The sequence below is a fragment of the Myotis myotis genome, unplaced genomic scaffold, assembly GCF_014108235.1.
Source record: "Myotis myotis isolate mMyoMyo1 unplaced genomic scaffold, mMyoMyo1.p scaffold_m19_p_10, whole genome shotgun sequence".
Lineage (NCBI taxonomy): Eukaryota > Metazoa > Chordata > Mammalia > Chiroptera > Vespertilionidae > Myotis > Myotis myotis.
Genome location: NW_023416314.1, coordinates 79,672,823 through 79,699,584, shown reverse-complemented (window position 1 = coordinate 79,699,584; position 26,762 = coordinate 79,672,823). Strand labels below are relative to the sequence as shown.

The 26,762-nt window shown below is 62.5% G+C and overlaps 2 protein-coding genes across 7 annotated transcripts; one reads left to right on the top strand and one right to left on the bottom strand.

The window, feature by feature from the left end:
• The first annotated feature begins 494 nt into the window (after positions 1–494).
• PLCB3 (phospholipase C beta 3) lies at positions 495–18,220 on the top strand. 3 transcript variants are annotated; one of them, XM_036326802.1, is made up of 32 exons: positions 495–752; positions 3,305–3,382; positions 3,592–3,660; positions 3,748–3,888; positions 4,113–4,192; positions 4,273–4,326; positions 4,410–4,485; positions 4,587–4,687; positions 5,090–5,256; positions 5,359–5,505; positions 6,351–6,591; positions 6,767–6,851; positions 6,928–7,114; positions 7,892–8,094; positions 8,890–8,986; positions 9,063–9,147; positions 9,437–9,561; positions 10,034–10,188; positions 10,266–10,427; positions 11,084–11,183; positions 11,270–11,374; positions 11,589–11,680; positions 12,911–13,064; positions 13,151–13,186; positions 13,357–13,525; positions 13,945–14,086; positions 14,171–14,247; positions 14,361–14,450; positions 14,539–14,596; positions 14,877–14,963; positions 15,325–15,544; positions 16,723–18,220. In XM_036326802.1, the coding sequence occupies exons 1-31, from the start codon at positions 654–656 to the stop codon at positions 15,526–15,528; spliced, it is 3,666 nt and encodes a 1,221-aa protein (XP_036182695.1). In that variant the 5' UTR covers positions 495–653; the 3' UTR covers positions 15,529–15,544; positions 16,723–18,220. The 3 variants fall into 3 exon arrangements, with proteins under 3 accessions (XP_036182695.1, XP_036182696.1, XP_036182693.1); XM_036326803.1 differs by lacking the exon at positions 16,723–18,220 and adding an exon at positions 15,632–15,938; XM_036326800.1 differs by lacking the exon at positions 16,723–18,220 and having other exon boundaries at positions 15,325–15,938.
• BAD (BCL2 associated agonist of cell death) lies at positions 18,015–26,555 on the bottom strand. 4 transcript variants are annotated; one of them, XM_036326811.1, is made up of 4 exons: positions 26,423–26,555; positions 25,721–25,915; positions 19,348–19,541; positions 18,015–18,476 (listed from the first exon to the last, which is right to left on the bottom strand). In XM_036326811.1, exons 2-4 carry the CDS (start codon positions 25,905–25,907, stop codon positions 18,351–18,353), a joined length of 507 nt encoding a protein of 168 aa, XP_036182704.1. In that variant the 5' UTR covers positions 25,908–25,915; positions 26,423–26,555; the 3' UTR covers positions 18,015–18,350. The 4 variants fall into 4 exon arrangements, with proteins under 4 accessions (XP_036182704.1, XP_036182701.1, XP_036182703.1 ...); XM_036326808.1 differs by lacking the exon at positions 26,423–26,555 and adding an exon at positions 26,170–26,307; XM_036326810.1 differs by lacking the exon at positions 26,423–26,555 and adding an exon at positions 26,114–26,173.
• Between the last annotated feature and the right edge of the window lie 207 nt (positions 26,556–26,762).

The following is a 26,762-nucleotide window of genomic DNA, read 5'->3' as shown; positions in this document are numbered from 1 at the left end:
CCCCGGGCTAGGGACGGAGGTGGGGCGCCTGGCGGCGGGAGGCCCATTAGCTAAGTGCTCCCAGGAGGGGGGCGAGCTGCTGCAGGAGGGGTTGAGGCTAAGTGAGGGGGGCCGGGGGGCGGGGGGGGGCTTTTCCTGCACTCGGTTAAGTGCTGCAGGAGTGGGATGGGGGAAGGGCTCTGCGCCCCGGGGCACACGTCTGGCCCCCCCACCCCGCCCCTTAGAGACCTTAACGGTCAGCGCCTCGACCCCGTGCCTCCAGCTGCACCCACAGCCCCCGGGTCCCCAGCGCCCTCTCCTCCCACCGGGCTCGTCCCACTGAGCCCCCCACCCGCCGCGAAGTGCCGGAGGCTCAGCGACGCCCCCACCCCAATCCCCGCTCAGGCTGCAGGCGCCGCCCCAGCCGCCAGGGGGAGCCGACGCGGGGCGGGCGGGCCGACGCGGTGGGAGGGGGCGGCGCCGCTGTGGCCCCGCCCCCGCCCCGCCCCGCCCGGGCCCCGCCGATCCCCGGTCCGTCCCGGACAGACTGGCGGGCAGGCGGTCGCTGACGCCGCGGGGCCGAGGCGGGCCGCCCGGGAGCGCGCGGAGGGAGCACCCGCGCCGTCGGACCCCGTCGGGGCTCCGCGGGTTGCCCGCCCGCCCCGCGTCCGGCCATGGCGGGCGCCAGGCCCGGCGTCCACGCGCTGCAGCTGGAGCCGCCCACCGTGGTGGAGACCCTGCGGCGCGGGAGTAAGTTCATCAAATGGGACGAGGTAGGTGCGGGGGGCCCCTGCCCCGCCCAGACTCGGGGACCCCCTCCCTCCGGGCGGCCGCTCGCTGAGGACCCCATCCCAGCCTGGCCTGGCCCTGGCGCCCCCCCACCCCAGACAGGCTGCGCTCCGGAAACTTGAGTCCCCAATGGTCCCCGCAATGAGGACTTTGTCCTCCCCCCGCCCCGGCCCCTCCGCTGCGGGAAATGCGGCTTTCCACTCCTGGGCCCCGAGACTTCGAACCCCAATAAATCCCGGCCCCCTTTTCACCCGCCCTTCCTACCCCTCCTGGCCGATCTAATTCCTGTTCCTCCAACCCTGGGCTGGTCCCCAGCCCCTTGCCCCGCACTGGACTCCTTGGTTCGAGGCCCCTGATCCCCAATCTGGCCCAGGTGCACCTCCCTTCTGGGGGGTGCCGCTGGGACCCTACGCTTCCCCATGCCCTAGTCTGAACATTCTCCTCCATTCATCACTCTTTCACCCGATGTTGGTGGGCACCCCTCTGCCGTCCAGCTCCCAGCTCAGGTGGTACCACCAAGTCACCCCCTAGTGGAGCCTTTGCCCCCCAACTTCCTCCACCCCAGGGAAACTTTGCGTTCCACTCCGTAGCATCAGGACTTTGAACCCCAATAAATCCAAACCCCTTTTTTTACCTTCCTTGCCTCGGCTGTCACCTGCGGCTGGGGCCCCAGTCCTGTGCCCCACCCTCATGCCCCACGGCCCCCCTTCCCTGCCCCCTGAACCCCTCCTTCCCCAGGGGCGCCACCCGGCCTGCCTGAGCTTCCTCGCTGCTCTCACCCAGTCAGGCCAGAGGCCTGGAAGTGTCTGGGCTCCTTTCCGGCTGGGTGGGGCGGGTAGGCGTGGGAGCTGGGGGAGGGCGGGGGCGTGGCCTGAGGCAGCAGGTGTGCCACACACCGAGGGTGCCTGCAAGCCCCAGGGGCCTGGGGAGACCCCTTCCGCGAGATGGCCTAAAGGGAAAAGTTTCTCTTTTTCCTCCCAGTGTGATAAACCCAAATAAGGAAGTGGGAACAGGGAGAGGGCCCTGGGGGTGGGGTGGGGGTGCTGACAAGGACTTGGGGCCGAAGAGCAGGGGGCCTGGGCTGCTTTTGAAGGCCAGAACCCTGGGAAGGGACAGGGCTCGGTCCTGGGGGCATTACTACAGAACTCCCCCCTCCTCACACTATTGGGGTGTCCTGAGCCCCAGGGCAGGGTCAGGAACCCCAGAGAGGGGCTGAGGGTGTTTGTTTGCACCATGAGGTGAGGAGGCGCAAGCTTCCCCATGTTCCAGGGCTCCCTGCACCCTCTGCCCTCAGATCAACTTCCTGTCCTTTGTAAGCAAAGCCTGAGATGGGCGGGGCTGGTGCAACCCCATCTCGGGAAGAGGAAACTGAGTCTGGAGAGTGGAGACTAATCCCAGCCCCACGCTGGGGTTGCGGCTGAGGCCAGGAGCGGGGAGCCGTGGCGGGGCCCTGCTTCCCGGCCTCCTAGGCCACAGGGCTCTGGAGCCGCACAGCCGCATGCAAACTCTGGCTCCTCTTGACCTTTCATAAGCTAAGCAGCCCCTCCGGGCCTCAGTCTGCTTGTTTGTGAAATGGGAAGAATAATAGTGCCTACCAAGTAGGGTTTGTGAGGCGGACTGAGTGAGCTCCTGGATGTTCAGTGCTTAGAAGTGGCCCTGGCACACAGTAGGGATGATATGAAGGCAGCTGTTTTATTGATGATCTGATTGCCAGACTTCGAGCAGCAGTTTGGGGGTGACACCAAGGTGAGGAGGGGTCTCAGGAGAGTTCTAGCTGTGGCCACTTGGCCGCTCAGGCCCTGGCCAAGTCTAAGTCCCTCTTGACCGCCCTCTCTGGCTGCTGTCCTCAGTTGCCTGGGGTGGCCCTGGGTGTGTGCCAGGGCCCAGGCCCTCCTCAGAAAACGGGGCCAGCACACCCTTCCCTGCCCCTGCAGGGCTATTTGAGGGAGGACAGACTTCGCTCTGGTGCTGAGGGCGGGGCAAGTCCCCCGCGGAGTTTCTCGGTCTGTGCCGTGTAAGATGGGAGTGGGTAATGGACTTTAAGGCAGATGTGAGGGCTGGCTGGTCGTCATGGGGTCCCTAGGGCTGTGGGGGTCAGGTTTCCGAACCCTCTGCTTTCATCCCATAAATATTCCCAATGGGGCTGCGCAGCTTCAGGGAGCTCTCAGGCTTCTGGGGAAATCAAGCCTGAGGTTGGGGTCCAGGAGGCCTCCCCAGGCGGGTGGGTCAGATTTCATGGGTAGAGAAGGAAGGAAAGGATATCTTAGCGAAGGAACAATGACGCAGAAGCTGGAAGTGGGGAAAAGGTAGCCCACGTGACAGGCTCTTAATTGAGAGAGAGGTGACACTGGCAGGGGTGCCGGGACCCCAGAGGGCCCCCAGGACCTCGGCTTTGTCCGGAGGACGGCAGGGGCCACGAAGGACCTTGGGCTGGGCGAGGTTGCGTCTTTGCTCACTGTCAGAAACGCTGCCCCGGTGACCAAGCCTGGGCTGCAGCCCTCACCCCTTGACCTCTATTGTGCCACCCCTTCCCCAGGAGGCCTCCAGTCGGAACCTGGTGACCCTGCGCGTGGACTCCAATGGCTTCTTCCTGTACTGGACAGGACCCAACATGGTGAGGGCGGGCGCTGGTGCGGCTCACTCAGGTCGGGGCCCCAGCTGCCGCTGACCACTCCCCTGTCTTGCCGGACAGGAAGTGCTAAGGGCAGGGCCTGAGGCATGGGTGCGGGGGTGGCCAGGCCTTGGCCGGGATGGGGAGCTTGGGGGCTCTGGGATCTCACCCTGTAGCCAATGGGGACCCAGCCTGGCATCTGGTTTCCCCAGGAGGTGGACACACTGGACATCAGTTCCATCAGGGACACACGGACAGGCCGTTATGCCCGCCTGCCCAAGGTGAGCGGTGGGGCCGAGGACTAAGCATGGGAGTGAGGCGGTGGGGGTAGGGATACCCCTCCTCACCCTTGGCTCTAACCTACTCAGGACCCCAAGATTCGCGAGGTGCTGGGTTTTGGGGGCCCTGATGCCCGGCTAGAAGAGAAGCTGATGACGGTGGTGGCCGGGCCAGACCCAGTGAACACAACGTTCTTGAACTTCATGGCCGTGCAGGACGACACAGCCAAGGTGGGCTGGGGCTGAGCGGTCGCCCAGGGGAGTCACCACCCCACTAGCTGAGTCAGCCATCCCTTAGTGAGAGCCTGTGGTATACCAGGCTGTTCTCTACCCTGAATTCCCACCGTCCTCTGACAAAGCAGTATGTAAGCATTGGCTGTGTACCGCTCGTGGGCTGTGGCCGAGCCAGCCCCTCCGGCCCCACTCACCCACCCCCCTGCATCCTGACCCCTCAGGTCTGGGCTGAGGAGCTGTTCAAGCTGGCCATGAACATCTTGGCTCAGAACGCCTCCAGGAACACCTTCCTGCGCAAAGCGTGAGCCCCAGGCTTGCCTGGCGGGTATGGGGGTGCAGGTGGCCGTCCCCAGGGCATGAGCCTTCTGCCTGTCTCCCCAGATACACAAAGCTGAAGCTGCAGGTGAACCAGGATGGACGGATCCCGGTCAAGAAGTGAGCACCCCTTCCCTTCGGCACCTTGCCCTGATCTTGGTGACCTTTGCCCCCACTGACCTTGACCCCTCCCATCTGTTCAGCATCCTGAAGATGTTCTCAGCAGACAAGAAGCGGGTAGAGACTGCACTGGAGTCCTGTGGCCTCAATTTTAACCGGGTGAGGGGGCTGGGGGCAGGGGCCGGGTGGGTATAATGGGCACCTGCTTTCGGGGCTGGCTGCCCCTGGGTTCTCACCCCCATACTCCTCTTGGCCCCCAGAGCGAGTCCATCCGGCCTGATGAGTTTTCCTTGGAAATCTTTGAGCGGTTCCTGAACAAGTTGTGTCTTCGGCCGGACATTGACAAGATCCTGCTGGAGATGTGAGCAGGGCTGCGCCCGCTTACCAGCCCCCGGAGCACCTCTGCTCAGGGGTTCTTTCCAGCCCAGGGGGGCGAGGGAGCTGTTGGGGTCCCAGTGCACGGGCTGTGGCTGAGCTCAGAGCCGCTTTGCCCGCAGCTCTGTTCTCTGCTGCCCGGTTACTTCCATTGGCCCACGCTGGGGACGGGAACCAGGCGCTCAGACTGCTGGGGACTCGCCTGAGCTCCACAGCCCTCGCTAATGCCAGTGCCAGTGTCGAGTGGAAGGGAGTGGATGGGGAAACTGAGACTCAGGAGAGACTTGCCTAAGTCCCAATCAGTGGGTGCCAGCTCTCTCTGCCAAGGCGAGGGCTTGGCGCAGGGCCTGGCGAGGCTTCAGCCTGACCCGGCTTCCCGCCCCGCCAGAGGTGCCAAGGGCAAGCCGTACCTGACACTGGAGCAGCTCATGGACTTCATCAACCAGAAGCAACGGGACCCAAGACTCAATGAAGTGCTGTACCCGCCCCTGGGGCCCTCCCAGACCCGGCTGCTCATTGAGAAGTATGAGCCCAACAAGCAGTTCCTGGAGCGAGGTGAGCCAGCTGGGCGGGGGTGGTGGGTGGTGGGTGGTGGGCAAGGACCGGAGCAGGGCCAGCTGACCCTGACCCCGCTGGCTGATCCTCCCCGGCCTCCAGACCAGATGTCCATGGAGGGCTTCAGCCGCTACCTGGGAGGGGAGGAGAATGGCATTCTGCCCCTGGAGGCCCTGGATCTGAGCGCAGACATGACCCAGCCGCTGAGCGCCTACTTCATCAACTCCTCACACAACACCTATCTCACAGGTGAGTGAGCTGCCCGCCACTGGCCGGGAGGGAGGAATGGCATCGTGACCTTTGCCTTCCGGCCCAACCTCCTTTTGGGGTGGCCAGTACTAGGAAGGCTGGCCGGGAACAGACAGCCTGCCCCGGGGACCAGGCTTCTCTGCATGGGTGCGTCTCATGGGTGGTCTGGAAGGCTTCCTGGGGGAAGGGCCGAGGTGGCTTGGGAAGGAACAGGCTGTGCAAAGGCCCAGAATAGAAGACTCTGGTGCTTTTAAGAAGCAGAAAGGAGGCCGGGAGGAGGGGTGGGGAGACGAGGTGGGGGGGCTGGGGCAGGTAACGGGGAGAGGGGGCCGGAGAGGGAGGTAGGACTAGACCCAGCAGGGAAGGAATTTGGGTGTATCCTATGTGCTCAAGAAAGGCCTTTTGGAGGGTGTTGAGCGGGGGGTGTGACCTGGTATGATCTAGAAGGATGACGCCAGGCGCTCTGCAGAGACTGGATGGGAGGCAGGGAGGGGCCTGCTGTCCTCCGGCAGGAGCGATGGAGGCCGTTCAGGGCAGCAGCGGTGGAGGGGAAGGGGGAGTGAGGGGCCATGGGGGCGCTGGGTGTGGCTCGCTGGTGGGATGGGAGACGGTGGCTGTTTAGGTGAGAGGTGAGCCCTGGTGAAGGAGCCACCCATCCGCCGGCGCTGGCAGACGCTGACCGCGTGGGTGGGTGCCAGGGGCTGGTTGTTCCGTGAACTGGGGATGATCGGGGCTGGCCGCCACGGGGCCCTGTGTCCCTAGCCTGGCCTGGTTCCGCAGGGGCCTGGGGAGGAGGGGGAGGAGCCCGGCTGGCGGGCGCGGTGGTGACAGAGCCGCGCCTCCAGCGGGGCAGCTGGCCGGGACCTCCTCGGTGGAGATGTACCGCCAGGCGCTGCTGTGGGGCTGCCGCTGCGTGGAGCTGGACGTATGGAAAGGGCGGCCGCCGGAGGAGGAGCCCTTCATCACCCACGGCTTCACCATGACCACGGAGGTGCCGCTGCGGGACGTGCTGGAGGCCATCGCTGAGACCGCGTTCAAGACCTCGCCCTACCCGGTCATCCTCTCCTTCGAGAACCACGTGGACTCGTGAGTAGCCGCTGATCTGTCATCTGGCCCAGCATCCTCTAACACAGGCTTCTGGGGACCCCTGACAACCCAGGGGCAGCCTCCCGTGTGGCCCGTTGGACGGCTCCTGTGACCTCTGACCCTGGGACCTTGCACTGACCCTGAGGATCTCTGACCTCTGACACTGGCCCCACAGGGCAAAGCAGCAGGCCAAGATGGCCGAGTACTGCCGCTCCATCTTTGGGGATGCGCTGCTCATCGACCCACTGGACAAGTACCCGGTATGGGGGCTGGAGCCGGGGCAGGGCGTGGGGGTGCGGGTGCCCCGGCTGGCCCTGACCTGTCTGTGCCCACCAGCTGGCCCCGGGCGTCCCCTTGCCCAGCCCCCAGGACCTGATGGGCCGCATCCTGGTGAAGAACAAGAAGCGGCACCGGCCCAGCACGGGCGTCCCCAGCAGCTCCGTGCGCAAGCGGCCGCTGGAGCAGAGCAACTCGGCCTTGAGCGAGAGCTCCGCCGCCACCGAGCCCTCCTCCCCGCAGCTCGGTACGGCCCGGCCCGGCCTCCGACCCTGATCCTGACCCGAACCCCAACCCACCGAGCCCTCCTCCCCGCAGCTCGGTACAGCCCGGCCCGGCCTCCGACCCTGATCCTGACCCGAACCCCCACCCACCGAGCCCAGCCCTCCCTTCTGCTCCCAGCACCGCCTTCCTCCTCTCCAGGCCACTCGCACCTCCTCACTGAGTGTGGGACCTCTGACCCCTGGCCCCAGGCACCCACCTCACTGACCTAAACCCAGATTGGATTTGGCTCCCTCGAACCCTGACCCCTCAACCTCAAACTCCCACCTCAAGAGCCTCCCCTCGGCCGGTTCTGGCCTCTGCCTCAGGGAGCCACGTGCCCTGCTTTGGGTGTGATCCTCAGACTCCAGACGCCCGTCCTGTGACCCCCGTCCTGTGACCCCCACTGAGCTGCCCACTTGACCTCTCATGCTATTGAAGTCCTCCTGACCTCTGACCCCTGACTGACCCCTGACCTGGAATCTCGCCATGTCATCCTTTCTCCTTGCTGCCATGTCATGCTTTATCCTACCTACTTTCTTGATGTCCATAACTCTGAGCCCTGACCTTTGACCCCCTCTGCCTCACCACTACATCCAACTCCGACTCTGCCCCTCCCCCAGCCGCTCCCCCAGCCCCACTGTCCTGAGAGTCCCCTGATTCCCCACTGAGTCACCCCACACACCACGGGCACAGCCCCTCCCGCGGCGGGTGTCTGTGTGTGTGCCCTGACCCCAGCCCCCGGGGCCCCCGTCCTCTGCAGGGTCCCCCAGCTCCGACAGCTGCCCAGGCCTGAGCAATGGGGAGGAGGCGGGTCTTGAGAAGCTGAGCCTGGAGCCTCGGAAGTCTCTGAGCGAGGAGGGGCCACAGCGAGGCCCTGATCTTGGACCTGCCGACCGTGAGGAGGAGGAGGAGGACGAGGAAGAGGAGGAGCAGCCAGACCCCAAAAAGCCGACCACGGATGAGGTCAGGCCTGCCAGTGGGAGGCGTGCGCTGGGCCCCCTCAGGGCTGGCTTTGGCCATAGTCAGTTTGGGGGGTGGGTGGGCATGGAGAGGGGAGGAGAGGTCTTAGGTAAACAAGCATGGAAGCAAATGTGAGATTATGTTCGAGACAGGGGCCGGGAGGGCTGAGCTAGGGTGCCGACGGGGTTGGGAGAGGGGAGGAGAGGTGTCTGACCCGGGCAGGGAGCTTGGGCGAGCAGATCTGAGGAGGGAGCAGCTGTGTCAGGGCTGAGGGGTCAGGAGGGGCCCGCAGACCAGGAGAGTGCTGAGTTCCGAGGAGTGGAGGTGACAGAACAGTCCGTCATGAGGTCGGGTTTGGGGAGACCCAGAGTGGGGAGGGTGGTGGGCTGCGGAGCTCAGCAGCATGGGGGTGTTTGAGTCTTGCCGAGAGGAGATGGCAAGGTGGTGGCTGGAAATACCGTAATGACTGGGGATGGAAAATCGGGGACCTGTCTGCATGTGGCTCATTGAACCCCTGAAACTGAGTGAGAAAGTCCAGCTTCCAGAATAAGGGAGCAGGAGGCAAACTAGGAGGGTGGGACCCGGGGCACCTGGGCCAGGCCCCAGTAGACTTCAGGGCGGAAGGGCCCAGGGCTGACAGGCCGTGGAGGGGCCGGGGCCCTTGCTGAGGCCCCTGGGTGGCGTGATTGCCGGGGCGGGAAGAGGTCGGAGCCGCCTTCGTGGCGCAGGACGGTGAGGGAACGCCCAGCTGGTGGCTGGGGGACATGACACTGCTGACCCTATGTGTGGGGGCCACAGGGCACTGCTAGCAGTGAGGTCAACGCTACTGAGGAGATGTCGACACTCGTCAACTACATCGAGCCCGTCAAGTTCAAGTCCTTCGAGGCTGCTCGAAGTAAGCGGGGTGGGAGACGGTGGGGTGGGAGCCAGCTTGGCCCTGCCAGGCCTGACCCCCCTCCGGCCCCCCCCAGAGAGAAACAAGTGCTTCGAGATGTCATCCTTCGTGGAGACCAAGGCCATGGAACAGCTGACCAAGAGCCCCATGGAGTTTGTGGAGTATCCTTTGGCGGCACTGGGGCCGCTGGGCCAGGCTGCGGGCACTCGGAGGCTGGCTCAGATGTTCTGACCCCACTGATGCCACCCGCACAGGGTTCTGATGCTCCAGCACCCCGTCTGGGTTTTGGAGGGGTCGGGGAGGATGCACAGAGGCTAGGCCAAGAAGTGGGGGCCCAAGGGGGTGAGCCCAGGCCGGGAGGTGGGTTCCCGGAGCTGAGGCTGGGCCTGCAGCGTGGGGCTCGGGCAGGAGCGGGTGAGTGCTCGGCGTGGCCCCTGACTCCAACCTCAGATACAACAAGCAGCAGCTCAGCCGCATCTACCCCAAGGGCACCCGCGTGGACTCATCCAACTACATGCCCCAGCTCTTCTGGAACGTGGGCTGCCAGCTCGTGGCTCTCAACTTCCAGACCCTGGGTGAGCGCTGGCCCCCTCGACCCCTGACCTCCGGCCCCCATCCTCACCGACTTCTGCCCCATGACCCTGCTAATTTATTTTAAATAGATTGTTATTGATTTCAGAGAGGAAGATAGAGAGAGAAAGAGAGGTAGAAACATCGATGATGAGAGAGAATCACCGATTGGCTGCCTCCCACATACCCCACACTGGGGATCGAGCCCGCAACCTGGGCATGTGCCCTGACTGGGAATTGAACCGTGACCTCGTGGTTCATGGGTCAGACACTCAACCGCTGAGCCACGCCGGCCGGGCTAATTCTGTCTGAATGGACCTGACATCCCAGATTCCCAAACCAAACAGAGCCCGTGGCTAACCCCCACTCCTGACCTTCCTCCGTCTAAGCTTTCCTAACGGTGGACCCGATCCCAGTTGTTCTGACCCTGTTGATCCCCGGTCCCCCTTCCTGACCCTCCTCCCGTGCTGCCCCCAGATGTGGCGATGCAGCTCAACGCAGGCGTGTTCGAGTACAACGGGCGCAGCGGCTACCTGCTCAAGCCTGAGTTCATGAGGCGGCCAGACAAGTCCTTTGACCCCTTCACCGAGGGCATCGTGGATGGCATTGTGGCCAATGCCTTGCGGGTCAAGGTGGAGCCAGGGAGGGCGCGGCCGGGTGTCCTGGGGGCGGGACCCTCGGCAGCCGCCTCACCCTCCTGCTCCGCCAGGTGATCTCGGGGCAGTTCCTGTCGGACAGGAAGGTGAGCATCTACGTGGAGGTGGACATGTTCGGCCTCCCCGTGGACACGCGGCGCAAGTACCGCACTCGGACCTCTCAGGGGAACTCGTTCAACCCCGTGTGGGATGAGGAGCCCTTTGACTTCCCCAAGGTGAGCCTGGAGCCTGCTCACCTGCTGGGTCTCGGGGGAAGTGGGGGAGCCAGGTGCATGGTGGCAGTCAGGCGTGGAGAGTGGGGGTGCCGAGGCACCTCCAGACTTCTCCCCACGTCCTGCATGTCCCAGGGTCAGGCTCAGGTCCCCGCCCTCTGCAGGGTGAGAGAAGAGGACGGGAAGGTGAGGCGGGGGGGGGCGGGTCCCCATGGCCTTGCAAGAGGAGTGGGCACAGCCTGCCCCAGCTCCCAGACAGGAGCCTGAGATCAGTCACAAGTCCACACCGGCTGCTCCCCACCTCCCAAACGGACTGGAGCTCTGAGCCCAGCGGGGCCGGGGTGTGGCCTCAGTGCCAGACTCCCGGCTCACTCTCCGGCCTCTAAGCTGGTGATCACCACACCTGACCTGTCCCACGGCTGGGAGGTGGGTCAGCCTGTTCCTTTGGCTCAGGGTCTGCTGGCTGCTGGCTGCCCAATGGGCCATGTGCCACGGAGGGGTGGGTCTACCACGGGCTCGGTAGCGATAGTGACAGGTGTTAGTCATTGGGTCAGCTTGTCCAAGGGTCCCCGCTGAGCTCTGGCCTTGGTGGCTGTGGGCAGCTGTGGCTCAGTGGCCAGGGGTCAGCTCTGTGACTCAGTGCCAGTCTGGGCCCTCAGGTGGTGCTGCCCACGCTGGCTTCGCTGCGCATCGCGGCCTTTGAGGAGGGCGGCAAGTTCGTGGGGCACCGGATCCTGCCCGTCTCTGCCATCCGCTCAGGTGAGGCCATCTGGGCTCTGGGCAGCCTGGGGCAGTGTGTGCGGGGACCTAGTGGGGCACATTCACCTTGCCCTCCACCCTCCCAGGGTACCACTACATCTGCCTAAGAAACGAGGCCAACCAGCCTCTGTGCCTGCCAGCCCTGCTCATCTACACGGAGGCCTCTGACTACATCCCCGACGACCACCAGAGTGAGCCGCAGGGCCAGGCCACGCGCGTGGGGGACAAGGGCGCCCCTCCCTCCTCCCCCCTCCCCCCACCGCCCCACTCCGGGTCTGGGAATGGCTCATCTGAGTGGCCCCAATTGAGAGTGGGTTCTGCAGTCCCTTCAGGAGACCAGAGCTGGTGGGAGGGTGTGGCCCTGGGGTTCTGACTCCCAGGTCCTTGCCCTCTGCCCCGGCCCAGATTACGCAGAGGCCCTAATCAACCCCATCAAGCATGTCAGCCTCATGGACCAGAGGGCCAAGCAGCTGGCCGCCCTCATCGGAGAGAGGGAGGTGAGCCAGGGCAGCTGGGGTTGCTGGGGGTGAGGGTGCGGGTGCGGGTGCGGGTGAGGGCTGAACTCCGCTGGCCCTGGTGGAGAAGCACCTGCGCCTTCCCTGCCTCCTCCGCCTGCACCAGCCCATTCCACTGGCGCCCGCTCCCGGCCGGCGCTCTGGCGCCTCGCCCCGAGAGGGAGAGGGACTGGGGCTGTTCATGGCCCTACAGCAAACACCAGTGTCATTTACCCTCTGCCCGAAGGCCTGTTCCCCTTTCTGGATTCTTCTCTCACCCAAACCAGAAAATAAAGCCAAGTGCATGCTGGGCATCGCCCTCCGCTCGGCCGGGCGTCAGCTCTTTCACCAACTTGGCTCACCTACCCCGCCCACCACCTGAGCTTGCCGTCCCCAGGGGAGAGACGAGACACTGAGGCTCACAAAAGAGTCACAAAGGCCGGGCCTGGCTTCAGCCTCGGCCTGCCCACCATGTTGCCCGGTTGCGGCTGCTCACCGTCGGCTCAGCCGCCCTGGGTCGCTCCGCATTTTAAGGAGGCGAACCCTCCCTCCTGCGTGTGAGAGGCCTCAGGACGCACCAGCCTCGATTCCTCCAGCTCTCGCAGGGCCGGAGCGGGGGTGCGGGCTCTGCGGCTCCACCAGGGCAGCTGGAAGCCGCGGGAGCTTTTACTCCGGCTCCTGGGCGCCATGAGATGTCAGTGGCTTCTGTGGGGAGGGGTCAGGGGCAGAGACTCGCCCGCACGTCTAAACCCGGTCCCCTGGGGCCTGCGGCAGGCAGGGAGAGGCCGCTGCTTGAAGCTGTTAGCCAGAGAGGCTGGTGCCCACTCTGCACTCACTTCCTTCGTTGATTTAATCAGGAGCTAAGTAACTAGGAAGATGAGCAGCTGTGGGCAAGGGTGGAGACAGGAGGAGACTTGGGGCCGGGCCAAGGCTTTCCGGAACAGTCTGGAAGTTCCTGAGCACAGGCAATGGGGACCAGCAGCCTAGAGACACCCTCTCACATTATCTCCCCGCCTCACATTATCTCCCCCCACCCCATGTGGAAAGGGGTTTAGACCCCTTGTTTCTCATGTAGTTGTCTTAACAGCCCCATGTTACGGATGAGGAGCCCAGGGCCAGCCGGGCAGAGGGAGGCGGACCAGGGGCACGGGGCAGCCCCTGGAGGTTGAGGGGGACAGAGGGGCCTGGAGAGGACCGTGTTCTGGGAAGAGCATCCTGCTTCCTCCCCCGCAGGCTCAGGCTGGCCCGGAGACAAGCCAGGAGACCCAGTCTCAGCAGCAGGGATCCCAGCTGACCCCAAACCCCACACCCAGCCCACTGGACACCTCTCCCCGGCGGCCCCCCGGCCCCACCACCTCCCCCACCAGCCCTTCCCTTAGCAGCCCAGGTAAGGGGCGGCCTGGGCCTGGGGTGGCCTGAGGGGAGTGGCTCCACTGTCCCCCGGCTTTTCACAGTCCGGCCTCTGCCCCCCAGGTCAGCGGGATGATCTCATTGCCAGTATCCTGTCAGGTAGGGCCCTGGCTGGTGGGGGTGGGGCCAAGGCTCTCCGGAATAATCTTCCCGGAGGGGGGCCTGCTCTGGGGTGGAGCGTCCTGCGGAGGCAGGACCACCCCTGGGGGTGAGGGTGCCCTGCAGGGTTGGCCTGCCCGCCCAGCCCGCCTTTGCTCTGCCGCTCACAGAGGTGGCCGTGGCCCCGCTGGAGGAGCTCCGCGGCCACAAGGCTCTGGTGAAGCTCCGGAGTCGGCAAGAGCGCGACCTGCGGGAGCTGCACAAGAAGCACCAACGGAAGGCATTTGCTCTCACCCGCCGACTGCTGGACAGCCTGGCCCAGGCCCGGCCCGGTGCCCTGTGAGTGTCCGGTCCGCCCGTGTGCGCTGTGCTGCGTGCAGCGACGTGAATGTGTGTGGAGGGGTGTGCGTTTCTCCTGCACTAGGTGGGCACGGAGGATGGCAGGGTGACCAGGGGACTCTCCTTGACCCCCAAGGAGGAGGGTTTGGTGCCAGGGAGAGAGAGAGGAGGCTTCCCTTGCTCAGTCCCACCCTCTTCCCACCTGGGAGCAGCGCCTCACTGGAAGACAACAAGAGGAGCATGTTTGAGAGACTGTTGCCCAATTTCAGTGAAATGAACTGGCCCCTTATTAGCATAATAAACCCCGCCCCAGGGCCGGTGTCCATCATTGCCAGCCGGGAAATGCCCTGCCACCCTCTGCCCTCCCAGCCCAAGTTCCTGTGATGCCCTGAGCATCGCCGGGGGGGTTCTTCCCACAGCGTCGGGGAGGACAAGAAGGAGGAGGAGGAAGAGGTGAGGCGGTACCAGGAGTTCCAGAGGAGACAGGTGCAGAGTCTGCTGGAGCTGCGGGAGGCCCAGGCGGACGCCGAGGCCGAGCGGAGGCTGGAGCACCTGAGACAGGTGACGGGGGTAGTCAGGGAGCGCCTGCTTCTTGGACAGACCTGTCCTGAGCCCGTCTCACCTGCTGGTTACCTGTGTCCACAGGCTCTGCAGCGGCTCAGGGAGATTGTCCTGGATGCTCACACCACTCAGGTCAAGAGGCTGAAGGAGATGAATGACAGGTGAAGGCACAGGATCTTGTATGGGGGTGGTGGGGGGGCTCCCTGGTGCCGGGACAAGGGCAGAGCCCCCAGTCCTGCCACTGACCCGTCCTCTCCCCCCACCGCTCCTCCAGGGAGAAGAAGGAATTGCAGAAGATCCTGGACAGGAAGCGCCACAACAGTATCTCGGAGGCCAAGACAAGGGAGAAGCATAAGAAGGAGGCGTAAGGGCCTCGGGGCCGGGAGCCATGTGGGCGCGGGGCAGGCGGGCGGGGCGCCGGCCCTGGACCCACTCTGCCTGCTCCTGTGCAGGGAACTGACAGAGATCAACCGCCGCCACATCACGGAGTCCGTCAACTCCATCCGCCGGGTGAGTGAGGCTCAGGTGCCAGCCTCTTCCTTCAGTCGTCAGAGACCCAGCTCCTTGGTGCTGGCCTGCTGCCCTGGAGGGGTTCCCAAAGCCTTGCCCTCCGGACCCCACCGCCCCTCAAGCCCACACCATCAAAGCCAACTGTCTCTAACCGAGCCCCATGGCTCTGGAGGCTGGGCCTGGAGCATTTGCCACAAGGATTAGTATCTCAGACCCCTGGCCACGCAAGGAGCCTGGCCCCTCCCTGAGGACGCCGGCTGAGCTCTTGTCCCCCCGGCAGCTGGAGGAGGCCCAGAAGCAGCGGCATGAGCGCCTCGTGGCCGGGCAGCAGCAGGTCCTACAGCAGCTGCTGGAAGAGGAGCCCAGGGTGAGTGCTCGGGCGAGGCGGGCACTCGGGCGGGGCGGGCACTCGGGCGAGGCGGGCACTCGGGCGGCAGGCGGGCACTCGGGCGAGGCGGGCACTCGGGCGGCAGGCGGGCACTCGGGCGGGGCGGGCACTCGGGCGAGGCGGGCACTCGGGCGGGGCGGGCACTCGGGCGGCAGGCGGGCACTCGGGCGAGGCGGGCACTCGGGCGAGGCGGGCACTCGGGCGGCAGGCGGGCACTCGGGCGAGGCGGGCACTCGGGCGAGGCGGGCACTCGGGCGAGGCGGGCACTCGGGCGAGGCGGGCACTCGGGCGGCAGGCGGAGTGCTAAGTGGCCCGTCCTGTGACCCTCCTCCCCCCACAGCTGCTGGCCCAGCTGGCCCAGGAATGTCGGGAGCACCGGGCCAGGCTGCCCCAGGAGATCCGCCGGTGTCTGCTGGGCGAGACGTCGGAGGGGCTGGGGGACGGACATCTGGTGGCCTGTGCCAGCAATGGTCACGTGCCTGGGAGCAGTGGGCACCTGTGCGGTGCTGACTCGGAGAGCCAGGAGGAGAATACGAAGCTCTGACCTGGCTGAGCAAGAGGTGGCCACCGGGCCAGGGTGGGCGCTGGGAGGAGGCCGGAAGCCAAGACACTAATGCTCTTTTTTTCTTTTAACTTTTTATCTTTAGAAATTTTATTTTTTTAAACTGAGGCGAGCACCCTGCACTAACTTCCTTCCTTCACCCTCTCGGGGCCCCATTAGTCCCCGGCTCCTCCTTCCTGTCCTTCGTCCTCAGGAAGGTGCTGGGTCACTCTGGGCCAGAGAGCTTGAGCGGGGCCCTTGCCCCCGTGGCACCCACACCCCGGAGTGGGAGCTATGCCCTCACTTCCCCAGGGAACACCATTCGAAGCCAGAGCACCGGGCAGTAGGGGTCACATTCTCTCTCTGTTCTCTGGGGACTTGTTTTTTACGTGAATAAAAGTGGATTTCAGGGACCCTGTGTGCAGCCTGGTTTGGGGTGGGGCAGTGCTAGAGGACGCTGGGTCGCAGGCCCTCTCTGCCCCTTCTTCTGGGGCCTCAGTTTCCTCATATATAAAATGGGCTTGTGGGCACTCTGGGGTTGAGGTCAGGCCCCCAGTGACGGGGTGTGGGTTTGAACCTTCTTTTTTTTTTTTTTAAATTAATGTTTTTATTGATTTCAGAGAGAGGAAGGGAGAGATAGAAACATCAATGATGAGAATCACAGATCGGCTGCCTCCTGCATGCCCCCTACTGGGGATGGAGCCCACAACCTGGGCATGTGCCCTGACCAGGAATCGAACCGACCTCCTGGTTCATAGGTTGATGCTCAACCACAGAGCCACACCTGCCGGGCTGGGTTTGAACCTTGATACCTGCTTGCCTGGGGCCTGCAGATCTTCCCAGTAACCTGATACCAGAGGCCCTGTGGCCTCCCCCAGGCTTTCCTGCCCCTGTGCCCTCATTTTTCTCCCTGGGCTCTTGTCCTCTCTTAATGGAGGCTCAGGCCCTGCCCCCTTCCTTTTGCCTAATATGACCCAAGGGCCCAGCATCTTCCGCTGAGGCTGCTCTGGGCTCCATGAGGCAGTTGACTCTGTGTCGGGAGATGGACTAGGGGTGGAGCTGGGCAGCGATAGGTGGGAAGTGGGTGGGCCTGGCAGTGACCCTTGGGAGAAGGGAAGCTGGCCGTCATAGACACAGGGGCTGGGAGACCCAGCGCCCCCTCCTGCCTGTGAGGGAGATGTTATGCCTGTTTTGCAGGTGAGGAAACTGAAGCCCAGACAGAAGTCCCGAGTGCCAGGCCAACTCAAGGTGTCCTGACCTGGAGGCAGGGCAGGTCTGCAGCCTCCATGGCAGATGGTCTACAGCCGGCCTGGCGGACCTGCTCCACGCCTCCGTCCAGCCTCCGTCCGGCGCGGAGTGGCAGAGACCCGCGGCGCGAGGGTGCGGCTGGGCTCTGCTGCAGGGGCAGGCTGGCACTCCTTCAAGGCCTCTCCCCGCTTCCTGGCTCAGCTTCCCGGCTGCCTGCCTCCCTCCTCCAGGGGAAGACAGCCTCTTATCTGGGCTTATCTCCTGCCAATTGAGTATTTTCTTTCTTTGTTTTTGCTGCAGCCTCAGGCAAACAGATGGGGTGGGAGGCGGGAGAAGCTGGACTCCCAGAGCGGGGGCTCTCCCAGGGCAGGGGACCTCCACTCCGGGCCCTGCTTCTGCGGCCAGTCCTTGTCCTTTCCCCAAATCTGTCCACCGCACTGTGTGTCCAGGCCCCGCAGCAGCCAACTCCTACCTTCTTGGCTTGCCTCCTCTTAGAGAAACACTACACGCCAGTCCCCCGGTCCTCAAAGACCAGGCTAAACGCCGAACTCCCGGGTATGACATACGAGCCCCTCAGAAGCCTGGCCTCTGCTGCTCCCCGCTCCTCCCGGGTCCACTCTTTCCTCTCCCCAGAATGACAGCCCGCTCCCCCAGCTCTCCCTTCGAGTCCCCGCTCTAACTCACGTCCCCGCTCTAACTCACCGGCTGTCTTAATCCACCTCTGTGTACCCAGCACCAACCGCTGGCTCATCTGTAGGGGGCGCCAATAAATCTTTCTGAAGCCGAGCTCCGAGCTCGGCTCCCAGGTCCTGCAGCTTCTCTGGTTCCCTATTTATCACTCTATTCACAGCCCTTGGCCGGCCTTCCGCCACCCCCTCCCCCGTCCTGCGCGCCCAGCCAGCTCCCCTAGCAGCGCTGGCCCCGGGCCGGCCACACAGTAGCTGTCCTGAAGGACTGACCCAAATAGGAACAAATGACCCTCCCGGGGGACGGCGCCACGGTTTGCAGCGCACGGAATTCCGGCGGCCGGCCGGCCTGCGGTTCCCAATTACCAGATTAGAGATAAGGGCCTGGAAGTCCCTGGGGCTCGACGGGCCGAGAGGCCCAGCTCCGCTCGCCGCCTCGACCCCTCCCGCCGCCACTCAGAGCCCACGTGCCCCGTGTGCACAAGACGGCGGCGCCCTCCGAAACTGCCGGCGCTGCGCTGCCGCGAAGCCCCCAGCGACCGACAGGAAGCGCGCGGCGTAGATGGGGCTTTATTAGCACATTCCGTGGCGAGCGGCAGCCGCGGGGTCACCGCGAGGAGAGGGTTCTGGGGGTTCCGACCAGCAACTTGGCGCGGGCGCCGGAGGCAACCCACTTCCAGCGGCTGAGGGCGGAGGAACTTCAAAACTTCCGCTGAGTGGGAGCCTCCGCAGTCCCCGCACACACCGGAAGGGAACGCGGCCCCGGTCAGGACTCCTCCTGCCGACGCGGGGAGACCGGATCCTCTGCAGAGGCCCGCGGAGGCGACTTCCGCCCACACCCAAGATGGCCGCCGGGCGGCGCGCTGGGGCGCTTCCGCGTGGGAAAGAAGGTCACTGGGAGGGGGCGGAGCCGCCTCTCCCCGAGTTCCGATCCCACCAGGACTGGAAAAAGCGCGTCCAGCTGGACTTTTGCCGCATCTGCGTTGCCGTGCCAGCGCTCTTCGGGCGAGGGAGACCCTTCGGTGGGAAGACGGAAGGGTTAGATGAGTTAGCAGGCCCGCCACTCCGGAAGCCCATCTCTGAGAGACAACGGCCCCAGCATGCCCCGTTCCGAGGGGTCTCCTGACCACTTTCCTAAGCAGGAGAGCTCACTGGTTTGGGCCCTTAGGGGCGGGCGGTTAGATCCTGACGCTCCGTGTTGGGGGCGGGGAGAGAGGACCGGAGGACCCTGTGTGTTAGCGCGAGAGCCGGAGGTCTACCACCGGGAAGATGGGACCGCAGCCCGAGAATTAAAGAAGGGGTCCGAGGGGTGCTCTCCCTCCACGGAGCACGCCTGTGCCATTCCCCCACAGGCACGTATTCCCTAAACTCAGGGACCCCACGGGACTTGCAACCAGGGGAGCAATGGGCAGCGGCAGCTCCGGGGCTAACCCCCTGAACCTGTCTCCAAGGCCCCCTTTCTCTGACTCCCCAATGAGCTAAAGCAGCCCAGCCTGGGCTCTCCTGTTGCTGCTTCTACGCCCTTCCTTGTTTCACTCTCCTAAGTATGTTTTTGTTGTGATTGGTACATTCTTGCTTGCTTTACTTAAAAAATAAAAAAAATTAAAAAAGACCAAAGTTGAAGGCAAAAAATCCGGACACCTGGAAGGGGTCGGCTGGGAACACAGATGCCTATGGGCTTCGCGTTCCACGGATTTGTGGCCCCAGATCTCGGCCTTCTGGGGCGGGGTCTGGACTACAAATCCCGGCACGCTCTGGGATTCGAAAAGGGACCGGTCCTGAGACTGCAGGTCCCGGCATGCCCCGGGAGCCCGAGGGGAGGGGGCCCGGAAGTCCAAGTCCCGGCGTGCACCGGCACTGGTCCTCCCCTTCGTCGCGCCGCGCTCACCTTAAAGGAGCCCTGGAACTCGTCGCTCATCCTGCGGAGCTCGCGGCCGTAGCGCTGTGCTGCCCAGAGGTTTGGGGGCGCTGAACGCGAGCGGCCGCGGAAGGGGCTGGGCTCCCCCTCCTCGGTGTCGTCATCCTCCTCCGTCCCCGTGGGGTACGAGCTGTGGCGACTCCGCGGCTCCACAGACCCAGCGCCTGCAGAGAGGGTCGACAGTGCGGGCTGGCGTGAACCGCTGGCAGCGCCTCTGCGCCCAGCCTTTGCCCCTCTGGCCGCTGATGTACTTGTGTGCACAACCGCTCCAGCTCCCGCATGTAACTCGAGGGAAGCTCCTGGAGCTTTTGTGAAGATCTGAATTAACTTCTCATTAACCCCACAAATCGTAACTGAGCCCTCAGTGTATAAAAGGACCTTCCGCTGTGCCTGGCACAAAATCAGGGCATAAGAAATGGTAAGTTACAGTTATCCGTGCAAGGCCTATGGGTTGCTAGCTCTTTAATCATCGCCATCCTGCAGCAGAGCAGGCCAGTCCCCTGGGTGAGGAGGTTCCTGCCCTGCAAGCCACCTGCCGTGCTCACTGTTGCACTTCTGGGGTACGCCCTGCAGGAGACCCTGGAGAACCAGGGGCAGCGGCCATGTTTGTGCCTCCCACAGCACCTGCGCTGGAGAAAATGTCCTGACCAGCGTGTTGACTTTTTTAGGTGATATTTATGGAGCACTTACTGTGTGCTCGGCCCTGGGCATGGCCTCATTACCCTCTTAACCATGTGGGGAGTGAGTACTAACTGCCCGTGCTCTACGGATGGAGACGAGCTGACAGGGTAAGGCGCGCCCAGGGTTGCAGCTGTGCAGCTCTGAGGCTGCAAGTGCCTAGACTCGAGGTTTGTTGGAATCCAAAGTCCAATGATTATCCTTTGGGCTTCACCTCTTTCCTTATCCACCCACCTTCACTCTCTGAACCTGTCTTCGCCTCCGTGTGGGGATCAACCCAGCCCTTACTCCCAGTGACTGTGGAAAGGTCACAAAACAGAGCATGAAAGTGCTTGGTGAACTGAAAGTGCCTGACGGGTCATTATTCTACTGAGTTGGGAGTTTGGCTTGTGTACTGTGTGCCACCCCCCAGCTTCTGCCAACCCCACCCCACATCCACATCAACAAAGACCTAGAACTACTCCCGGGCGCAAACACCCAGACCCAAGCATAGCGTGGAAGGTGGGTCTGGAACAGGTGCCAGAGCTGCCCAGCATGCGTGGCAGGGCCGGCTGTCAGGGAAGGCATTTTGAAGGAAGCAAGATTCAGGTCAGGTTTCGAAGCCAGGGGGTAACAGTGTCATCTTCTCCCTCCAGAAGACCTTCAGCAGAGCCCTCCGGCCAGCTGCAGGGGCTGCAGGGCCTCCAAGGGTCCCAGCCCCAGATACGTGGCTGAGAAACCCAACAAGGGAACAGAGGGCTGGGTCCAGAAAGGCTTAGGCCAAGAGGGTGTGGTCAGAGCGCCTGGCTGTTCAGGGCTTCACCAAAGCCCAGGCCCGAGGTCAGGAAGAGACCCCCACAAAGCCCTTGAGGATGGACGTGGCAGTGGGGAACAGACAGCTAAATCAGGAGTGGGCGGGAATAGGAAGACCCCTCACAGGGTCAGGCCCATCTGCAGGTCACTTTCCAGTTCTGTGAGAGGGGGGAGGTGAGGCAGGGGCAGTAGCGAGGTAGGGCCCACCTCAACCGTATTTCCTGCTTTCATAGCCTGAAGCCTCCTACCTTCCCAGTGAGGTGGATGCCTAGTTCTCCACTTTGCAGACGAAGACTACGGCACCCAGAGGCTAGGAACTAGTCTGAAGCCACACAGTCGGCCACGTAAGTGCTCAGGAAATGCCAGCTATTACTCTCCTTTCCCAGCTCTAAGAACCCAAACGGCCACCACGCTTGACAGACGCAGGGCCCTGGAGAAGGGAGGGGCGTGATCTGCAGATGGACACTCTGGGCACTGCCTCCTCATCAGGAATCACAAGCAGGACACGTGGTGTGTCACTGAAGAGCTTCACGTGCATTCATTCATCATGTCCTCACAGCCTCGCGGGGAAGTTACTCACTGTCCCCATTTGGCAGGGGAGAAAACTAAGGCACAGAGAGTAATTTGCCCGAGGTCGCTCAGCCAGTAGGTAGCAGAGCAGAAATCTAAACCTGAGTCTGCCTCCAGGGCCTGTACCCCTCATTCTCATGCCTCAGGCGCCCCCTTGGGGGCCCAGGTTGGAGAATGCACCCTGGCTTTCTGCTGATGTCAGCTTCAGCTGGAGGCTAGCCTCTGGTGGAGGGTTTTCACCAAAGCAGTGGATTTAGCAGTGCAAACTCGCCACTGTCAAAGTGACACATTTGTGTCAACTGGAATTTTAAAAGCGTCCTCTTTACTAGATAAAACCGAGGAGCTTTTTGTGAACCTGTGGGGAGGGAACATGCCATCTGAACCACCCCATGTCCATCAGCAGTCACCCCGCACACTGCTGGGCAGGGCAGAGGTGGCCTCTCCCCACTTCAGGAAGGTAAGGAAGAGGGAGGGGCGTGGCTTCTCTGGGTGGGAGCATGGGTGGGTGCCTAGACCTGCCCACTCATACCACCCTCCCAGGGTGAGCCTGGGACTGGAGTGGGGCAGTGGGAGGAGTCTATGGCTGGAGATACCCCACACCCCAGCAAAGTTTAAGTTCTTTACCCCCATTGGGCTTCCAGGTAAGTGGATGGGACTGAACACGTCCCTGGTCAGGCTTTGGCAAGCATCCTTGCAGACTAAACAGTAGCCTGCAGACAGTGTGAGGCAGTGAAGCTTTGCCATCAGCAGGGCTTTCCCACTGCCTGCCCCCAGCAGGCAGAGCAGCACGCAGCCCGTTTAGCTTCTAGCACCTGCAGGCTCAGGCCCAGACTCCCTGTGTACCCTAAAGCCATTTGGGGACCAAAGCCCCTTACTGGCCTGCAAAGAACATATACCCCCATCTTGCTCAGAGCAGACGAAAGCAGAAAGCAGGGGCTGGCAAATGTCTTCTGTAACGTCAAAGAGTAAATATTCGGGTGTTATGTAGGGACATGGAAACGAATTTCGTATCATTTTCATGTTATGAAATGTTCTTGGACCTGTTGTCAACTATTTAAAATTAAAAAAAAAACATTCTTAGCTCATGGTCTCTACAAAAAGAGGGATTTAGCCTGTGACTATGGTTTGCCAACCCCTGCTCTAAACCCAACTATGTCTGTCCTCTGCCTGAAACCTTCAATGGCTCCCTATTGCTTATGAGATAAAGTTCAAACTCTGGAATGGCTTTTAAGCCCTTACATTCTGGTTCTAACCAATGCTTCACTTGTTTGCCACCAGGGGGTCTTGGTTATTCATGCCTTCCTCTCTGCTCAATGAATGGCGACCCCCAGGTCTGCTCAGAGCCTGGGCCAACTCCGAGTAACAGTCACGATGATCACAGTAATAGTAAGAAGAACATACACTCCTCTGTGCCGGGCACTGCTTCAAAACACTTTTCCTGTATTAACTCATTACAACCCAATGAGGTGGGACTGGTTCTATTCCCATTTAACAGATAAGGAAACTGAGGCAGAGTAAGTTAACTGACCTGCTCAAGCTCTACCTGCTAATAAAGAGTAAAGACAGGTTTCAACCCTGCAGTCCGGCCCTGGTGCCTAGGGCTGAGCTTTTTCTCCCACTGGGTGTCCTTCCCTCTCTACCATCCATCACCCACAGCTCACCATGCACCAGCCCCTGCCAGGCACTGGGCTACGTGCTGGGCTGGCACAACACAGAGGGTGGCTGCAGTCCATGTCCCCGGGGACACTTACAGTCCAGCGGGGGTCAGGGGCAGGGAGTATGAGGAGGGAAGGGACCCTGCCCATCTAGAGGAAGGCAGTGGCTCTGCTGGGCCACTGGCACTTAGGAATCTTTTATGGAAAAATCACTTGCTTTTTAGACATTGAAAAGGTTTAAGAAATCCGCCGACCGGTGTGGCTTGGTGGTTGAGCATCAACCTATGAACCAGGAGGTCATGGTTCGATACCTGATCAGGGCACATGCCCAGGTTGCAGGCTCGATCCCCAGTAGGGGGCGTGCAGGAGGCAGCCAATCCAGGATTCTCTTATTGATGTTTCTCTCTCCCTCTCCCTGCCTCTCTCTGAAATCAATAAAAACATACATTTTTTAAAGTGTAAGAAATCCTGTGTGGTGTCTGTTTTCTCCCCACGGCCCTCCTCGTGGCATCCCCTTGGCTCCTCAGACCGTCCCACGCCCTCCTCCCTAAATCTGGTTTCTCAGGATGTGCCAGCCCTCCTCCCCCGCCCCCGTGCCTCGGGCACCCCCAGCCCCAGGCCACACCCCTCCTTGTGCAGGAGGTTGCTCCAGCTCCCTCCCTCTCTCCTTTGCCACTCCATTCCTAGAACAGACGTGGTCCTTCCCACCTCCTGGCCTTTCCTTGGCTTCCTTCACCCCTCCTCACTCTCCTTCCCCCGGGCAGAACCTACACTATTTAAAAACATAAAAACCATTCTTAGCTCATGATGTGTACAAAAAGAGGGATTTAGCCTGTGACTGGTTTGCCAACCCCTGGTCACCATCCATAACTCCGTCCCAAGCCGCCCCCAGGCTCACCACCACCTCCTACAGGCCCTGGTGGTGCCCTGGACGCCTGAATCCGATCACTTGGCTCTACTCACAGCCCTCCCTGTCCTCACGCAAAGGAAAAGTCAAAGCCCTTACGCTGCCTTCCAGGCTCTGCCCGCTCCTCTCCCCCTCCTTTAATGCCCGCCTCTCCACTCCCGGCCCTCACTCGTCCCCTCAGCCACACTGGCCTCAGGGCCTTTGCCCAACCCATCCCTTCCAGATCTCTCCACTGGTGGCCGCAGGGCTCAGGCCTTCATCCCCCCCAGTCTTTGCTCAGACGGTGCGTCTCCCCGAGGCGGACCCTGGCCACCTCAGTTCAGATCACTCCCCTGGCGCCCAGTGCTCCTGATCTGAGAAAGGGAAGGCTCTATCGCTTACTTGTTTGTTTGTGGCTTGTCTCCCCCACCGACCAGAATGTAAGAACCACCAGGGCAGGGACTGCTATCTCTTCTGTTCACTGGTGTCCCCTGGCAGCGGGGGCCGCACAGGGCACAGATTACCCGATACAGAGGAGGAGCAGCCAGGTGTGAGTGGAAAGCTGTTGGGAGCAGAAATACAGCAAGTGCAAGGATCTGGACGTTAAAGTGTGTCTGACAGCGTGAGCCCGTGGGCTGCGGAGGAGCCTTCTTGCCCCTGGAAATGGGGGGCGGGTCATTTAGGCTTCAGCAGGCCAGGGGCCTGTGCTTCTTTTTAAAAGTTTTTTATATTGACTTTTTAGAGGGAAGAAGGGAGGGAGAAAGAGAGAGAAATATCAATGTGAGAAACATCGATTGGACAGCACGTGCCCTAGACGACTGGGGGTCGAACCCCGCCACCTTTTATTTTATTATTTTTTAAATATATATTTTTACTGATTTCATAGAGGAAGGGAGAGAGAAACATCAATGATGAGAGAGAATCATTGATTGGCTGCCTCCTGCATGCCCCCTACTGGGGATCGAGCCAGCAACCTCAACACATGCCCTTGACTGGAATCGAACCTGGGACCCTTCAGTCTGCAGGCCGACTCTCTATCCACTGAGCCAAACTGGCCACCTTTTAGTGCACCAGACAACACTCCGATCATCTGGGCCACAGCAGCCAGGGCTGGGGGAGAGGGGGATAGTTTTTGTTTCCAAAAGATCTCTGTGGTTTTTCTGAGGTGCCAAGGCCTGTGCCAGGCCCTGGGAAGTGGAGACAGAAATGGTCACTGCCCTCCAGTGCCCATCCTTCCATTGGGCCTATGCTTCTCTTCCCCGCCACCCCCCTCACACACACACAAACAGACTAGCTGCCTGGGAGGGCTGTCTGCCTCTAATGGTTACTAGCCTCTGGCAACCAGCAAAGATAGTCCTGGTGTGGGTGTGAGCCACAAGCTGAGAAAGAACAGACCTGGAGGCTTAACCCTGCTTTACCCCAAGGGAACCAGCAAACAAGTGTGACCTTAGGCAAGTCACTTCCCCTTTCTGGTTCACTGCCTGACCCTCAGTGATTTGCTGTGGTCCTACCCTAACCGCCACATTCTTTGAGCATTTCCCAAGCACCAGCACTATAATTACTCTCCTCATCACCCCAACAGCCCTACAATGGTGGGGATTCATTGCTCTGTCTTACAGAAGAGGAAAGCTGAGGTCCAGAGAGGTTGGGGACTTGCCCAAAGCCACCCAGTGAGTGTGGACGAGGCTGAGGTGCAGGGAGCTACTGGGCTGGGAGCAAAGTGGACAGGCAGGTAGGTGGTTGTGTGTGTGGGGGTGCCTACCGTCATGGTGGCTGCTGCCGGCCGGCTGGCCCTGCTGGTGACCAGCTTCCCCCAGGAGACCCGGGACCGTACTCCAGTGCTTGTTGAGGCCTGGGGGCTGGTCCCCTGTGGGGCTGGGGCCCAGGCCCCTATCTGCAGGGCTGGAGTCTTCCTGCTCACTGTGCTCAAACTCTGGGATCTGGAACATGCTCTGGGCTGTAGGGGCGAGAAGGTAGGTAGTTATGGCCCAGCTGGGGAAACGGTCGCTGGCGGGGGCGGGGGAGCAGGCGCCCCTGTTCCCTCTTCCACCTTAGAACCCCGGGTCCGCCCTGCCTCCCCGGCCCCAGTCTGTCCCCTGAGTCCGGCCGGGCAAGCTCAGCCCGTCCACCCAGGACCTCCATCTCCTTCCGGAACCTTGGTGCTGCGGAGCCCAGGCCCCCGCCCAGGCTTCGGCGGCACGCAAGACTCACCCCAAGCCCGATCTCGAGGCCCCTGACCCGAGCCTGCGCCTCCCTCTAGCCCGGAGGGAGCCCGGCTCTAGTTGCCTGGGCGACGGGAACTGTCACCGACGAGACCCAATCGGTTATGGAAATGTCACCAGGGCCGGCCGGGAGGCGGGGCCACTGTCGGCCCTGGCCCCGCCCCCGAGTCCCGGCCCCGCCCCCCGGCCCCGCCTGCCTCCCTTCCTGGTCCCCGAGGGCTCTTCTCCCGACTTCCTTGTACCTGGGGCGGGTGTGGGGCAGATGAGGGGGCCTGGGGGCCTGACTTCTGTTGACAAGTCCTCCAGCCCCTCGGGCCGCAGTTCCCGCCCCGTAACATGGGGGTGATGACACCGCCCTCCGGAGCCCGGGCGCTCGGTAAATCGAGCGCTGAATGCAGCGGGGACGGCACGTAGCAAAGCCCAGTCGGCGTTCGGCCGCAGGACGCCGGGCTGCTGCTGTCACGACTCTGCCTGGGTGACTGGGTCCCTCCTCCGCACTGTGGGGGCCCCCACCGCACGCAGCAGGGCCCCCTCCCGCCACCTGGGGAGCCTCGAGATAAGCGGGGAGCCTCCCCTGGCGGG

Bases quoted from the DNA above. Each gene is read 5' to 3' on its own strand.
- PLCB3 (XM_036326802.1), top strand. From the start codon at position 654: ATGGCGGGCGCCAGGCCCGGCGTCCACGCGCTGCAGCTGGAGCCGCCC. The intron at 11,681-12,910 runs GTGAGCCAGGGC...CCTCCCCCGCAG, and splicing joins CCCTCATCGGAGAGAGGGAG to GCTCAGGCTGGCCCGGAGAC. The intron at 14,248-14,360 runs GTGAAGGCACAG...CCGCTCCTCCAG, and splicing joins CTGAAGGAGATGAATGACAG to GGAGAAGAAGGAATTGCAGA.
- BAD (XM_036326811.1), bottom strand. From the start codon at position 25,907: ATGTTCCAGATCCCAGAGTTTGAGCACAGTGAGCAGGAAGACTCCAGC. The intron at 19,542-25,720 runs GTAGGCACCCCC...CCCTCTCTGCAG, and splicing joins CGGCAGCAGCCACCATGACG to GCGCTGGGTCTGTGGAGCCG. The intron at 18,477-19,347 runs GTGAGCGCGGCG...TTCCCACCGAAG, and splicing joins AGTTCCAGGGCTCCTTTAAG to GGTCTCCCTCGCCCGAAGAG.